Source organism: Pholcus phalangioides, unplaced genomic scaffold (genome assembly GCF_987345545.1).
Source record: "Pholcus phalangioides strain wild (caught in Gottingen) unplaced genomic scaffold, Ppha-v1.0 ptg000001l_1, whole genome shotgun sequence".
NCBI lineage: Eukaryota > Metazoa > Arthropoda > Arachnida > Araneae > Pholcidae > Pholcus > Pholcus phalangioides.
Genome location: NW_028301594.1, coordinates 2,549,821 through 2,563,082, shown reverse-complemented (window position 1 = coordinate 2,563,082; position 13,262 = coordinate 2,549,821). Strand labels below are relative to the sequence as shown.

Below are 13,262 nucleotides of genomic sequence, written 5' to 3'. Positions count from 1 at the left end.
CATCGATACCCTGATCGAGTTTATCGATAAAAAGTGAAAAAAGTATGGGGCCAAGGACACTTCCCTGAGGAACTCCACTTGTGACGTCTGTCCAACCAGAGAATTCCCCGTTCACCATAACTCGTTGCGACCTATCTCTTAACCACGATTCTATCCAATTCAGCAAGTTAAAGCGTTAAAATTATTTCTTGCGTTATTTCTGAATTTTTTTTTCAGTTCTGGAATTATTTCTCTTTCATCACTTTTATAATTGTTTCTTTCATTAAAATTCTAGAACTTTTTCTTTCGTTAATTTGGAATTTCCATCAACTGTGGAAAAATTAATTCTTTGTTCGCTTCCGAAATTCTTTCTTCACTTCTGGAATTAATTATCCCCCCCCCCATAAAATATGTATAATCGAGGTAAAAGGGTGGCCTGAACATCTTTGGTGCAACGAAAGTGTTAAGTCGCACCTGGCCTCGCTATATTTTACGCACTGGGTTTCGCGTCTGGTATGAGCGGTACTGAGTTCAATACCATGAAACAGTCTAGATAAAAAGTTAACAATTGAGTTTGTTTTTGCAGGATATCGAAGACCAGTACAAAAACGCACAGACAGTAGAAGTTCTGACCAGAGTGTTCGGTGATGACTACAAATACATCCCAAGCAGAGAACGTAGAGTGGAAATCGATTGCGGACCGAGGCCGAAGAACCTTTGCGATCCATCGGTCGCCCCCTGTCTTTTTAACATCAAAAAAGACCCTTGTGAATTCACCAATATAGCCAGGACGGAACCGCAAGTAAGTTTGAATTTCCTATAACCCTGGAATTTCCCATAGAAGTTTCACAATCGAAACTCGGCTCGAGCATTTCCCAATTAGTCATAGGAAACGAAAGACACCCAGCATGTGTTTCATATAGGCATTCCGGACGCGGGTGTCTCCAGGGAACCACTATTTTTATTGTTCTAAGAAAATAATAACGCTTCCCATCACTGGAGGCTTGAAAAAAATGTACGAGCGTATGCACACGAGCAAGTGCAAAAGCAACATCATCTATAGCGGAAAGCCTCCACGCGAAGCTCGTGACGTCGCTGGAAAAGGTCATCTCACCAATAACAATTGAATGTACTACAAAAAAGGATAAAGATGGCGTATGCGTCGTCCTGCTATATCCAATGGCTGTAGGTGAGATGACCTTCTTCAATGACGTCATATGCTTCGCGCGGAGGTCTTGTGTTATATATGTTAATGGCATAGGCCATTCAGGCATATCGCCAGTGAACAAGTGTAAAAACCATTTATAATCGCATTAATAATGATAGATGTAAGTAAATCATATAAATCTTCTTGATCGGGAATGCAGTAAGTAAATTGCAGGGAACCAGATAATGCAGCAAAGAAAAAAAACTCTTGAGATTTTATTTACAAACACACAGAAGGCTGCATATACATACTACTAAATTGCAAAAATTTGATTAAATATACATTTAATTTTACGCAAATTGATGGCTGTGTGCGATTGGATGATCAAGATTACGTGTCAGACGTGTGGTATAAAAGCAGAATAACAGATTTTATCTCTAAATAAACATGTCACGTCATCGAAATACCAAGACAGGTTTGTAAACTGTGGAAGCTGAAAATGAAAGGCAAGGATGTTAACGAAATGTAGAGAATGCTTTACAACGATCCGTATTAAGTGTTCACCCTGTGGTAGCCAGTAATATAGATTCTAAGCCAAAATAACGATGGGTAAGGCCAAGTACCGCGACTATAGAGAAGTGATTGTAAGAAAAACATTTGGTAAGAAAACGTCTCTACTCTATTTAAAAGAAGATGGCATTGATCACTGAATTAGGCATCAGGAATTCGTCATCAAACCAAAGCTGTCGATCACATCGTTTTGAGGAAAATGGTTCGCTAAAATCAACGTTTAAAAAACCAATGATTAAACTTTATCACAAAAAATGAGTAACTTTGCCTGGTTTTAATTTATACAAAAATTGCCACGTTTTTAAGACAAATAAATTCAACTGGTCGAATGGTCGACGCGTTTCGGCTCTTCAATGGTGGTCAGAACTCACACGAATGAAGAGTGATGTTTACGTCTGGTTGTCCGAAGAGTTCGCCTTTCTTTGTATAGATTAAACTTTGCTCATAAGTCCATACGTTTATGACGGGCAAATGGTTATGAAAGTCTGGAACTGTTTTTAGAGTATTTTACTCCAGCGGACAGAACTTTTTGTCTTTTCTAGGAGTCTGAAAATTCTCGGGAAATTGGCGTGAGTATAATCTGTTCATATTTAAGGAAATAATTAGAGGGGAAAAAAATAGGCATTTAAACGCAAGATAGAGTCCCAATACATCTTTCTACTTTTACGAAGTCGAAGCTTTTATAGCTGAACTCACTTTGTTTGGATTAGCCAGAACTTAATCCAACATAGAATGTATGAGGCTATCTCATAACTGGCAATCATAACTGGCAATGGGAAAGATTACCGAACTGTTGTGGAGCTGAAAGCAGCCATAAAGCCATCATAGCTTCTTTGTATCCAAAAAGTATACAAAATCCTGTTCTGTGCATGAAAAAAAAGTGCATTTGAAGTGATCTTCTGATGCTAAAGTAAATCAAATATGTAAAATATTTTTGTGTGTGGTATAGGAACTTGGAATCATGTTTTTTCGATTTGTGGAAACACTTGTTTTTCATAGTATGGAACACCTTCTACATATTTATTAATATTTTCGAAGTTTAATACAATGTATATACAGCCATGTGGGTGTATGCAAATAAATCCCAAGACGTTTTTAGTTTGTGTCATCTAAGTTTCTGTTTCAGTTGCAATTTTCTTACTGTGCCTATGGATGTATAACTGCCGTAGAAAGTTGAGTGCTGACACTTAAATTGAAGTGGTGATTTATCCATAGATAGCTCAAATTTGACTCCACAATAATTGTTTGATTCCAGATAACGGCTAAGTATAAAGTTTATTAATTTGACGAAACACATGGTACGTATAAAAAGAAATGAGAATAAACTGACACATCGAAAATAACATCTTGACTCTGCAAGAAACAAAAGCCTTCTCTCTCAAACACAGCGAAATACAAGTAAAGAAAAGGGGCGGTCACGAAAACGACGTGTTGACAGATTTATGATATTGGAATGCCAGCACCTACGTACTCTTGCCAACAGCACCGCCACATGCCTAAACTTGTGAAACAAACTGTAGTTCTTGATAATCGATATGCTGCTACCGCTAAAGTGCAGAAATCAGTTATTATACAGATTATTTGGGTATCATATCAGTTAATCTGCAGATTACCTAGGTAATGTGCACATTAACGGCTTTCGAGCTTTAGCGGCAACACTTATAATAACTTGCGATATAACTTGATCACCTTTTTTTCTTGAAGCTAATTCCATTCTGGGATTTCCATTCGCTTCTTTTGAGATAAATCCGATTTCTTTCACGGCCTCGTAATAATAACTGAATCAAACTTTTTTGCAGCATTTACAGTTGTTTGATGTTCCTTATTTCGTTACTCTTCCAGGTTACGAAAGAGCTGCAGGACCTGCTGCAAAAATACTCCGAAGAATCCATTAATCCTTTGAATGCAGGATACGATCCTAGAGCTGATCCGAAATATTCAGGAGGTGCTTGGTTACCGTGGCGTCCCGATTCGGATTGATATTCCGTCTTCCGTTCAGTATTATGCAAAGCTGTTTTCAACGAACAACTAGAAAATATTTATAAATCTGGGACTTAAGCTAGCCCGGCCATTTTATTTATGTGTTGAATGTATAAGTATTTTTGTGTAAGCTTAAAAAATAAAACTTTTTTATTCTACTAACTTATGGTTTGGAGGATTTTTTAAATTTTTAAAAATATCTTTTTTACGGTTTTAAACCTTAAAGCCCTCCGAGCACCCACAGACAGACAGACATGACCGCTGACAGCCCAGAGAGACCATCTTGGGATGGTTTGCGCTTTTTCCCTAGGGGTTGGACGGTTGAGAGCTTGATGATATCAGACTCGATTAATCAAACCAGAATCCCGCTAGCATCCACCAGAACTTAACGAAGCAGTGCGTTACAACACATCTATAAGTAAAAATATTTAGCCTAATATTTAGCTCCAGAAAAACATTGCTAAGAATTAGAAAAAAAGTGTATTTTTTATTTGATAAAAACTTTCAAAATTTCCCTCAAACGCTAAAAAATTTTCCCCATGGACCAATTTTAGTCAATTTTTCCCACGCGTTACCATCATCGATTCAGATGATTAATCTATTTACAGCCACAAACCAGTGTCGTTGAAGGGCTAGTATGTTTTATGCTAGAAAAACACACAGACATATCAGTCAGTGTCTTTGCTGATCGATTGGAGAACCTAAATTTCAGGTTTTTTTTATTAATCAGCAACGACGTTTCATTTTCAGTGCATAAAAATCCTAGGCCTATAAATGATACGCTTTAAACATTTACTTACTGCGCTTGAACATGATTTTCATAAAGGTTGCCAAGATTATCAGTTGGTGCACATATTTCTGAAGCGGAATTGGAATATCTGGGAAAAAAATTTACTTTTTTTAAACAAGGGTTTCACAAGGGAATGTATGGAATGTACCCGTACATTCGGAAAAGTATCGTCACTCGTAATACACGGAAATGAGAATTTTTTTTTTTGGAATAATTAAGAAAAAGCCCGATTCTGCATTTTTTGAAAAATGTATGTCCCGTTTGGGACATATGGTCACATATTGATAACCGGGATTGTTTTCAGATATAGTTACCAATCGATTATTGTTATCAGGAACTTCCAGTCCCAATGTGATCATATTAAGCAGTGGGGGGGGGGGGGCGTGAACTGCAAATAAAACTCGACAAATTGTATTCTCTCAATCATCACACAGTATTTACACTTCGGATTAAATATTTAGTATCGTTACGGAGGGAGGGAGTGAGAAACAGGAGGGGTATAATACTGAGGTTACAAAGAAAATAATAAAACACATCTACGTGCGTGTAAATAAATCATCTGTGTTTCTTTCATCCGCTATACGACGAGATATCTCGCCCTTGCAGGGGAATTAATCCATTTAGGGGATGTATAGCGATAAACCTGCCTATAACGATATTTTTTTTGTCCCGGCGGATTTCCTGTTTAATAGGGAATATGGCAAATTCTCAAACTGTCTACAATCCACAATGATAACCTGTCTATAAAAATATTTTTCTAGGTCCCTACAGTACTGTTATAGGCATGTTTTACTGTAATAAGTAGAGCCCGGAAGTTTAGGCACTAAAAATGGGCGAAATAGGCAGGCAAAAGCCATTTTTGGAAGGAAGAAATAATAACTATAATATGGAACACATAATTCCTTATAACACGCATTATTAACGTGAAGCGCTGAGTGGAGCCGTAGCAGCCCCCCTAACTACAGCAATTTTCGCCAAAGGAATTGAAAAGTGTGTCTCTGGTGCATTAGTTAGTGCACTTGACCGATATGCAAGGGGACCCCCGGGTTCAATTCCCGGAGGAGACACAAATCACTTTCCTTTCCAAACATTAGTTTCGGCATTAACATCCAGAAAATTCAATTTCTCAGTATATTTCAGGCCGAAAAAATGCCATCACTTGAAAGTTTCGTCAGAGCTTTGTGCGCTTACAATAAAAATAAAAAATACCAATTCAAAATATGTTGAATGAATTTTTATTTCACCACAAAAAAAAGTCATAATTTGTTTTATGTATTTGTTAGGGAACATTTTGTAAAAACAGCGTTTTACTGCATTGGGAGAGGAGTGGGAAAAGAGTCGGGATACACCTAGTGCTTTCGGGTTTATTAATCGCCAAGCATACGCTTGGAAATTTTTGTAAAGAACCACATTTAATTGTACATTACTAATGCTTATATTGATATACTCTCCCGGTAGAGGCAGAGATGAGTTTTTTCCTTCCTTAAAAAATTAACATCTCAAATAATAAATATCTTCACAACATCCAGTCTTCCATATATCTTGTATTAAAAAATATATTTTTTCCGTTGAAGAACAAAACCTCATCTTGCCTAAGATGAATTTTTGTTCTTCAACCGAGAAATATCATATTTACCAACACGAGATGGGGATCTACAGGTACAGACATCATTCTAAATTAGAGTAGAATATTTTTGTAAATCCAGTTGCAATTACTCTACAAATAGTAGAAGTATCAACGGCATGACTTTGCATTTGAACACTTCACGTTTTTACTCATTCGTGATACGTCTGTTGGAGGAAAAGGGGGGGGGGGTGCTGTGGCTCTACTCTTTCTCCCAGGCACACTCTTGTTTTTGTCTATTCTTTTTTCTTATTCAGCCCCCCCCCCCAGCTCGTAGATATCAAGAGCGACATACGTGAGCACCGATGTGGGGGGGGGGGGTTGTTTCCGATTTGCTGACTTTTAATGACGGGGGGGGGGTTTGGATAATGCTTACGTCATCACTCAGCCTTTATGAAAATATGAAATTTGTTTACTGGCATCTCACTCGGTGCGCCAAAAACGAGAAAAACGTTCCGATAGTTTGTGAGCACTTGAAGTAACATTCCAAGTGATACGGAAATGGGTCCGGGCCGCTTAAGCGCTCTGGAACTGTGCCACGCATCAGTGATCCGTAAATATATGCCGCGGATTACTTAAATAATCTGAGAATGTGCCACGGGTAACTTGAGTAATGTAGAACTGCACTGGGTGCCACTTAAGTGCTCTAAACTACTTCACGTGTCACTCAAGGAATCTATAAATGTGTCACGGATCGCTTAAGTGTTCTGGAACTGTGTCTCGGGTCATGTAAGTGATATGAAAATGTGCCACGGCCCACTTAAATTCCCAGAGGGAAGAGGGAGAATTCTCAGTTCACAAGGGAATACAAACGAGGTGCATGAGCTGTTTTTAGTCGTAGGGGTCATTCAAGTATTACGTCAGCATTGGGGGGGGGGGGGTTTGGATTTGCTGACTTTTGATGACAAGGGAGGAAGATTGGGGTTTGAAGATTGCGTACGTCATCAACCATCCCTTTCTGAAGATATGAAATATTTTAAGCTGCTGACGAAATTGTGCTGACAGGGGTGGGGGGGGGGGGAAGGGTAAAAAAATGACTGAAATTCTGCTTACGTAAGTAAAGAATGGCCCCCTTACTTTGAATGAGCTCGTAACCACCGATCCCCAGAGGTCCATCTGCAGTAAGCAAAATTTCCGATTTTAGCGTTAGTGAATCTTCCAGTAATTGAGGCCACACGTTGAAGCCGTCGATTATGCCGAGGTTTCCATTACAGCCCCCCTGCAAGATATTCGTGTAGGTGAATACAGTTACTCAATTGAAATATCAAAATGATGTCGAAAATCCACAGAAATGCACGCATGATCATTACGAAAATATTTATAGTTTTTGGGTTGATACAATCGACCGCCCAATAATTACACTAACGTGGTTCCTTATGAAAAACTAATACGGAAAAGTTTTTGATTTGACCAATAATTACGCCGAGAGTTATATCTCATTAAAAATTAATGACGTCATTTTTGAATCCTGCCGAATTCACCGAACGTGCACAAACCTTAGAATTTTCGATGAGAGTGACTCTGATGATGATAATGAAATAGTTGATGTAGCTGGTTGTGATGTATCAGATGAGAGTGATGAGGTATTTAATGAGAATTTCTATATATGATGAATGGAGCCCTGTGTGGAATCATTTAATTTGCATCTTTCGTTCTAATTGGCTGTTGTCTGCATGAAATTGCGTGTCATGAAAGAAATATAAATATTCGAAAACCTTTTTTTTGGTGCTCGAATGTATAATTCTACTTATTTACAGGTTTTCTCTGAGTGTACACAGATGAACACCTTATAATAGGCTAAATACCTTTCAAACGGAGAGAAGTACGGGGCTGTCTTTTTCAACACGTATCGAGACACGAGGTATGCGAAGTCATATTTCGTCTATTGCCATTCAAGGTAAATAAAAATTCCAATTTCTTCGAATTTTTATAATTGATACAAAAACTATAGTTTCTGTTGGTTGGTGCTCTATCTATTGGAAATCTCAACAGTATTTAGTAGTTTCGAATATGTCAAGGGACATAAGCCTTCTTACATTCCTGCTTGTGGCGCAATTTCTGACCAATTAGATGTTTGGCAGATTTATGCCAGTGCTGCCGTGAGTAGGAATTTTTTGAGAAAGGGGAGGTGAAAACGTTATTTGGCAGTCTTTTCTATTTTGAAATGTTCTTTGTTACCCACTAAAATTTGCCGTCCCCTAAAGTTTACCTCCCGGGAAAGTGTTCCCCCCCCCCCCCGTCCCACTGTAGTCTGTGCCTTGCCTTAGGTCAACTTATTCATTTTCCACCTGTTGACCTCTTTGGTTTCCGAGACTGAAACTAGAAATGATACGTGACGTCAATATAGGTTGGCTGTTTTTGTAAAGCCAAAACAGCCAAATCTACTGGTAGATTTGGCTGTTTTTTGACACTGTAACCAGACATCTGGATTTTGGGCATTGGTAATTCGCATTGCTCCGTAAAGTGACTAAGTTCCAGCAGTGGTTCTTTTGGTCTCTTATTTAGTACGGACAACCCTGACTTGACGGACCCCTTCTTCCTCCAAACCAACTTGTGCTGCGAACCTAACGTAAGGCTTGTTTCTGTGTAATGCTTGTTAGAGTGTTGCCATCTGCCCGGGATTCAAGATTGAGATTATTGATATTTTTCAGAACACTGAATCCAAGTCTCCCTGGAAAGATGCAGCATACCCCTGGATGTCACTGCTCTTGTTTTTTGATGAACTGTATGAAAGTGCTGAAATGTGTGAGAGCTGAGAAGGGTCCTGCTTCACGCTGTAAATCTGGGGCCAAACACGTTCAGTTTTGTCCAACATTTCATTCGCAAATATTCAGTCACAAATATTTCATTCCAATGTTTACCTCACCTTGCAACGACGCACCAGTGGCATAAGCTGGCTACACTCTGGCCCAGCCAAGTTCAATGTTTCTTGTCGAATATTTGCTTCTAGAACGCTTCCAATAACCATAATAAATACGCTTTCTCCTGAACTGACAGTTTGTTATCTTGTGCCAATTTTTATTTCATCGTAGAAATGATAGATAATTTTACCTGTTTTTTTTTATCCCCCCAAGAGTTACTTCGTAGCCTATCTCTGAGAGTTTCCGCAACTATTTGTGGAAGGACGAGAGCAAAGTGGTAAAGGTTCTCGGATGATCCGAAGACCAAGGATAGGGTCATTTACCTAATGCTGCTCAGGGTTAATCTGAAACCAGTGAAATGGGCCAGAGGAAAATTTCAGTTTTTCTACCTGGAGCGGTTTAAAAGAATAATCCACGACAAATGCTTATGCGAGGCGGTAGGCAGCACAGTTCATTACGCAATTGTCTGCCCGCACACAAACCAGTTATACGTGGTGAAAGTGAGGGTAGAATTAATCGAAAAATACTACCGCAGGATGGCGAGGGACCAACGATCATCCAAGACATTGAGGAATTTCACGAGATTTCTTGACGACAACCCGGAGAAAGTTTATAATAAATGACATCCAGTGGCCAGGAGAACATATCCACCCATGCCCCAAGGCCCTCCTCACACGGAGAAACTAAAATCTTACTCGAGTTGCCTCAACTTGAGAGTTGAGTTGACTTGAACGAGTCGAGTTGCCCGTTCTCCTCCCCCCCCCCCCCACGCCGCTACTAAAAAATATTCAAAGTCAGGGCTTCCCCTTATCGCACTGAGTAAAAACAGCTCAGTCTACAGTTCCTTCCGGTACTATCTTGTTAACCAGGATAAGAAAAATCGAAATTTATCAAAAATAACCAAAAATCGTTACAAAGATACAAAGAAATAAGTAAAATGGTTTCTATTAAGTGAAATTGCTACAGAATTTCAGCTCACAGGTAAACACACAATTTCTTTATTCAAACTGCTATCATTTTGAAATGACAATAAAATGGCAAAATGATATAATTTTTTAGTATAATTCCATTTGTTTCCAGTAATTTCAATAGGAAAGAAAAATTCGCAATAAAATGCCTGTTTTTATTCAATAAATATGTCTCTCAGTACGTATATGTGTTGAATTTATTATTATATCAGTTTATACTGTTTATTAGTTAAAGTATTGTCACGTAGGATTTCGAGCAGTTTCATGAGAATGAAATGGCGAAAGCTACGGTTCCGAGAGGCAAAAAATAAGCTGTAGACAAAACTACAGACAAACAACATGAATTGTTGTTTCGGTAATGATTTCGGTGACACACACGGATGTGCGTGAGCGTGACCTAAATTACAGACATTTCAAGCGGGGGGGGGATCAGGGAACATCCCTATAGAACAGTGTTTCTCAACCGCCGGGCCGCGACATCAATCGTACCGGGCCGTGAGAATATATTCATTACCCTTTCATTTTTCAAAGCATTTCCATGAATAACTAATTGGTATATTTCACTCTATTATTTTATATTCACTACATATTATTTTAATTTTTCAGTCTAAAAATCCTACAAGGGGAAAGATGAAAACCCTTCTCTAGAGTTCCAGAACAAAGGCTTCCAGCCGCAATTATAGGATCCCTCTTCCCCTTATCGCACTGAAAATACTTCGTTTTGTTGCTAGACCCAAAGAAAGGGAAACGTGTCTCTGGTCCTCCCTCCCCTCGAAACTAGTATTTTTTTTCTTTTTGTATTTTTGAGTATCTGTCTTCACGAGACCGGAACAATAAAGCAGGGGTTGGGAGCGTTTTTCCATATTCTCCATGCTTTCCCCTCAAAATACACTGCTGGCCACCGTAAATGCAACACCCTGAAGGAAGCATGCAAATAATATGAAATTTACAACATGCATTAGCGGAGGTGAGATATGCAAATGATTAGAATTTCAGCGCAGACGCACATCACGCGCGCCTGTGGCGCCACTTCAAAGCGCTATTTAAGGCTTGGAGATTTCGACGATTTGAAGTACGGCAATTGTGTTTTTCTTGTGGTTTTTTCAAAAAAACGATCAATTATGCCTCGTAGAAAACAGCGATCATCTTTTGATCAAGTATCCGAATTCGACAGAGGAAGGATAGTGGCCTACCCAAAGCTGTATTAAAGATAAGCGTTGTCACTTCAATGGAGAGGCCTGATGCAAACTTGCGCGCCACAAATTGAAGCGGTAAGCGTACGAACTACAGTTGTAAACAAATTTTTCAGCGAGGCAGCCGCCATTTTTTTTTATTGCTCTCCCCAGTCACGTGGCTCTTTTTTCCCGTCTCATTTCATTTTAAAATCGGTATTCTTAATCAATAATTCTTAATTAATTTATCAAAAGGTTCTTCTCTGGGTTAAATTAATTTGTTTTTGTGTCTCTACACCATTTCCTTCGACTTCATTTTTCTCTATTTCATCATGATAGTAAATGTTGAATTATTGCGGCTTCCTAGGATGGCGAGAGAAGTTCCAAGTCGGAAGAAATTCATCTAAGTAGATTTCCGAAAAATGGCAGCAGGTTAGTAAAATATGTATTTTACAGTTCAGCTAATGTTATTGTAAAAAAAATTACAATATCGAAAAATATTTCACATTGCAGGCTAACTGAATTTTTGTAAATAAATCATCACACATTCATTTTGAATTAACTTAAAATTTTTCGCTGGAAGATTTTCCTTGTGCCCCCCTCCCCCCTCTCCCGAAGTTCGATCGTGCTTACGCCTCGCAGTTCATTTCAAAAGAGCGTCAATTATCCGAAATTGTTCACTGCCTATGACAGAAATTATTGCATGCTACTCCCCACAACCCCTAGCAGAGGGTTTTCATGGTCCCTTTTGCAGTTTATTTATAGCCTGAAAAAAAAAAGAGAAAGTCCACTCCTGGGGGCCCAGGGCTGGAACTCTGTTAACCCCACCCTTTGTGGGTACTATGCAAAGACTCGTGAGGGTAGAATATTCTCATGAATGTGAATTCAGAGAATAATTGAGAATATTCTTTTAAATAATGAATAATAATAATATTTGGCTGCAGAATCAAGTTCATTTTGGCATTTGCTATGTCCTGGAAAAGTTGAAAGGAATATTTTTGAACCTGTTTTTCTCAAAAAATGTTTGGCCCCTAAAAGTCTTCCCGCCACCTCAATTTTTTATGGATTTGTCGTGCCCAGCTTTATGTATAGCAAAAAACATTCATTGTTGCACATATTGTTTCTCGTAATTTTGTTATCAATTTAAATAAGTAACATTTTCCCTTGCATTTAATATTTTCTTTCATTTTTTTCCAGACGTCAAGCACGGGAAGATGTGTCTAAAAATCCAGTATTAGTTGGGGTTCTTGCGGCAAAGTTGACTATGATTGCCAATGTTTGAAACCATTATTTCCAGGAATGGTGTTTATGAACATCAGCCAGAAAGATCGTTTGGTTCATAACGCTATTCCAAATTCCCAAGCATCATTGCAATGTCAAGCAGGACATATGATACCCTTCCATATGTATGTGTACCCTGCACTGAAATTATATTTCCCGGGAAAGGCAAGCAAGAACGATTGTTTGCCCTGGTTTTTGTGTGTGTGTGAGGAAGTGCCATTAAAACCATACTTGGCCCACAATAAGTGCTGACAGTGACAACATTCCTTAGATTTTTTTCCCTGTAAGAGAATGTATGGTAAGATGTATGTTATGCTTTTTTTCTTTTAATTACTGGTTTATTTTACATAAATTTTTCATTTTATTAATTTGAGACGCAACAGCAAACCGTTGAAACTGTTTGTTTGGCACTTTCAAGTTTTGGACATTTGATGTGCATGTAAACAAACCATTTAATATTTTGGGTATTAATGACATTTTTTCCTGCATCGAAACGTGAAACCAACCATAAAAGCAATGTTTGCAACATGAATTTCACATTCAACATTTTTGCAAGTGACAACTAAAATATGAAATGTCTAATTGACAGTATGATTCATAATTTTTTGAGAATGAAAAAATTCAATTTTTCTCATTTTGATTTTCCTGAGTAATCAGTCAACTTTTGTTTGTTTTTTTATTTCATTTTGCACTCCAAAAATAATTTATTATACCTCCAGTTTAGAACTATTTATTTATGTCATTGAGAGATTTTTATCAGTTTGAAGCACAAGTGTTGTCATTGGCATGTTACTTGTGGTTGTTTTATATTAGAAGTCACATTTGTAACTCATTTTTGTTATACATAAGTTTCTAGCTGATGAAATAAATGAATTTTTTTTATTTCACAA

General features: G+C 38.1%; 1 protein-coding gene and 1 long non-coding RNA gene across 2 annotated transcripts in view; both read left to right on the top strand.

Moving 5' to 3' along the window:
* LOC149089676 (arylsulfatase B-like) overlaps positions 1-3,836 on the top strand; it is a 29,131-nt gene extending 25,295 nt beyond the window's left edge. The window contains exons 11-12 of the mRNA XM_089236954.1: positions 566-781; positions 3,539-3,836. Of these exons, the coding sequence (XP_089093080.1) occupies positions 566-781; positions 3,539-3,676 (354 nt within the window). The 3' untranslated portion in view covers positions 3,677-3,836. The remainder of the gene's footprint in view (positions 1-565; positions 782-3,538) is intronic.
* Positions 3,837-11,226: 7,390 nt separating this feature from the next.
* Positions 11,227-13,262, top strand: LOC149089675 (uncharacterized). The gene is made up of 2 exons (XR_016193177.1): positions 11,227-11,523; positions 12,289-13,262. It is a non-coding gene; the product is annotated as an uncharacterized LOC149089675 (long non-coding RNA).